Raw genomic sequence first — 2,831 nt, forward strand, 5'->3', positions numbered from 1 at the left:
TCTTCCATCTACCCTTTTAGGTTCTTGGCTGAGAATCCCTTGTAATAAAAAGACAGATTAATAGGGAGAAAACAAATTTAATTACATATATACGTAGTTATAGGAGCCCCACAAAGACATGAGACTCAAAGGAGTGATCAAATCAGGAAACTTTGGTAACTTTTACACAAACAATAAATTTGTAAAGAATTGACAAGGCAGAAGGGTTTGGGCTAGAAGTAGTAAATGGTGAAAGAGTAACAAGATTTCTTTACATCATCTCCTTGGCTCTCAATTCCTTTTTTATTCTTATAAAAATGCCTTCTACCTTCCTGGTACAGGGAGAGTACCTTTCACAGTAGAGACTTATCTCCTACTTTCAGGGGGGGTCACAGTGTCCCTCCTATACAGTTTCTCAAGTACTTTTAATTCAAAATAATCAATATTCCAAAGTGGCATATTCTGGGGTGATATATTCTGAACCCCTACACACAAAAGATGGAAATGCTATCCCCTGGGCAAAGTCAGCTCTCAAGGAACCCCAGGGTTAATGATAGCAATATTCTAGGTAAATGATGCCCTTTAGACTATCTCCAAATTGTATTTCATTATCATTTTCACCTTTCTTCTTTATATGTGCTTTTAGTACTTTGGATTCCAGGTCCTTTTTATCCCAAGAGGCATTAGGAAGTAGTGAGAACAGAAATGAATCAAGAGACAGAGGGTGGATCTCCTTAGTTTTTTTTTTTTTTTTTTTTCCATTCAAATCACCCTTATCTTCATTAATTTCACATTTATCAAAACATAAGCATTTCTCAGACTATGCAAACTTACACAGAAAATAATCTATTTAAATATCCCTTAAACGGAGTAGTCTCTGGCTCTCCCAGTCCAGGACAACATTTGCCAACCCAGTGGTTTCTCACCTAGAGAAAGTTTCATTGTTATCTCTTAAAAATCCCTTAAAGACAATATTTGTAAGACTCACTTTGTGAATTATGTTAACTGGCACAGGGACAAGATTAGAAAAAACTTCCATTCCTACCCCAGTAAAGATTTCTCTTTCTACCATGACCCCGAAGTAACTGCAAGGAACAGTTTTCCACTCCTGCCTTTTGAGTCTCAACTCTGAGACACACCATCTGGAGGTCTGATCACTGATTACCACTCTATCAGTCCATCTTGCTATATATCCAATTTTAACTTAAAATGAACTCTCACAGAATGAATTCCATCTTCCCCAAATCCTAAATTTCCTTGTCCCAGAGCATTTATACTTGACAGCCTCACATGGAATACCTCAAACTCCTGCTAACTCCTTTTGCTTGTGTGTTAGATATTATGAGACATTCCACCATTATTATTATCGGACTGTCAATCCTAGAAGTAAAAATTATAAGAGGAAGTTTTAGATCTTATTTATCCTACAATCTCCAGTACTAACATGGTGATTTCCAAAGAGCAAACATTCAATAAAAGTAAGAAATAAAAACAAACAGTGAGAACAGGATCTAATTGATTGAACTTTATTTCTTATAATTTTATAAGCATGTTAGCAAATTCAAGCATTTTTAATTTAATAAAAGATATGAGGGCCATGGATTGAAATTCTTTTACATGTTCTCTGTTTATTGAACTCAACTATTTTAATACTGATTTCCTTCACATTTCCAGTAAATGCCTATAGTAATGCCATGTTATATTGTTCCAGATGACGGATGGTTTTACAATCTGTTTTATAAAATTCTTACTATTAAGTCTCATTGTAAGATTAAGTCCGTAACCAACATTATTCACAAACTTGAAGATTATGAAGGCAACTAAATATATATTAAAAGAAACAATATTTGAATAATACACAGAAAAAATTCTTGAGTTACATATACAAAATGGTGACACATAGGCATGCATACTATCTTATTTTCAGTCCCACCTCAGACCTAAATTTTATGAACACTAACTGCCTCTTTGAACAATGCATGAAGAAACTATCCTTGACTCCCCTAGTTGGGGAAGAAGCTGCTAGTCTGAATACAAGAACCGGTAGTAGCAGAGACAATTGGCTGAAACTCTGGCCTGAGCTTTCTCTTTTTCATCTTCCAAAGCCTCCTCATACTGAGATGGGAAAGAACTTGAGTCAGTCCCATTAACCTTGGCCAGAAACTCCAGGATCTTCATCTTGGTGGTTTCAGCATAAGCTCTGGGGCCCCACAGGAACTCAGATTGCCAACGATCAGCATTGACCACGTGCTGGAACTCTAGGTATCCTTCCCTCACGAAATCTCTGAGGAGCTGCTTGAGCTCTCCAAAGAAGAAGTACTTCCTTCCAGAACACATCCTGGTAACATTCAGAACCTCCAAGACTTCTTCTTCGGTGGCACAGTTGCCCTTCATGAAGATCACAGCCAGGATAAGTGTCAAGATGCCAGTCTTGGGCACGCCTGCTTCACCGTGCATCATGCCATCATAGGTGAGGCCCAATTAAATTAAAAGGACATAGCAGTGGTTGAAGGGATCCACTTCCTTCAGATCAAGGCCAAAGAGAATTCCTATGCACTCAGAGGCTCTCTGGAGGATATCAGGGAAATGGACTTCACACTTGTAGATGAAAACCTTCACCATATCAGCTTTTGTTACTGGCTGTTTCATTTGATACTTGAGCAGCAAGAAATTCACCAACAAAGCCACTTCTTCATTTAGAGGATCTCTGGGCATACTCACAGGGTATGACATAGCCTGTGAGGTGCTTAGACTATAATCTACATTTTGGCTAGGGGAAAACTCATCTGATTTGATCAATAAGGTGGTGGTGGTGGTTGCAACAGATGAGTAGAAATTCTGACAACTCTCAG

General features: G+C 37.9%; 1 protein-coding gene across 1 annotated transcript; it reads right to left on the reverse strand.

Moving 5' to 3' along the window:
• Positions 1-1,517: 1,517 nt before the first annotated feature.
• On the reverse strand, positions 1,518-2,460 carry LOC129639243 (melanoma-associated antigen B16-like; the record flags this gene model as incomplete). The annotated part of the gene is made up of 1 exon (XM_055564286.1): positions 1,518-2,460. A coding segment is annotated over one exon (459 nt), but the record flags the coding sequence as incomplete, so codon positions are not given.
• Between the last annotated feature and the right edge of the window lie 371 nt (positions 2,461-2,831).

This window comes from Bubalus kerabau, chromosome X, assembly GCF_029407905.1.
Source record: "Bubalus kerabau isolate K-KA32 ecotype Philippines breed swamp buffalo chromosome X, PCC_UOA_SB_1v2, whole genome shotgun sequence".
NCBI classification, from domain to species: domain Eukaryota; kingdom Metazoa; phylum Chordata; class Mammalia; order Artiodactyla; family Bovidae; genus Bubalus; species Bubalus kerabau.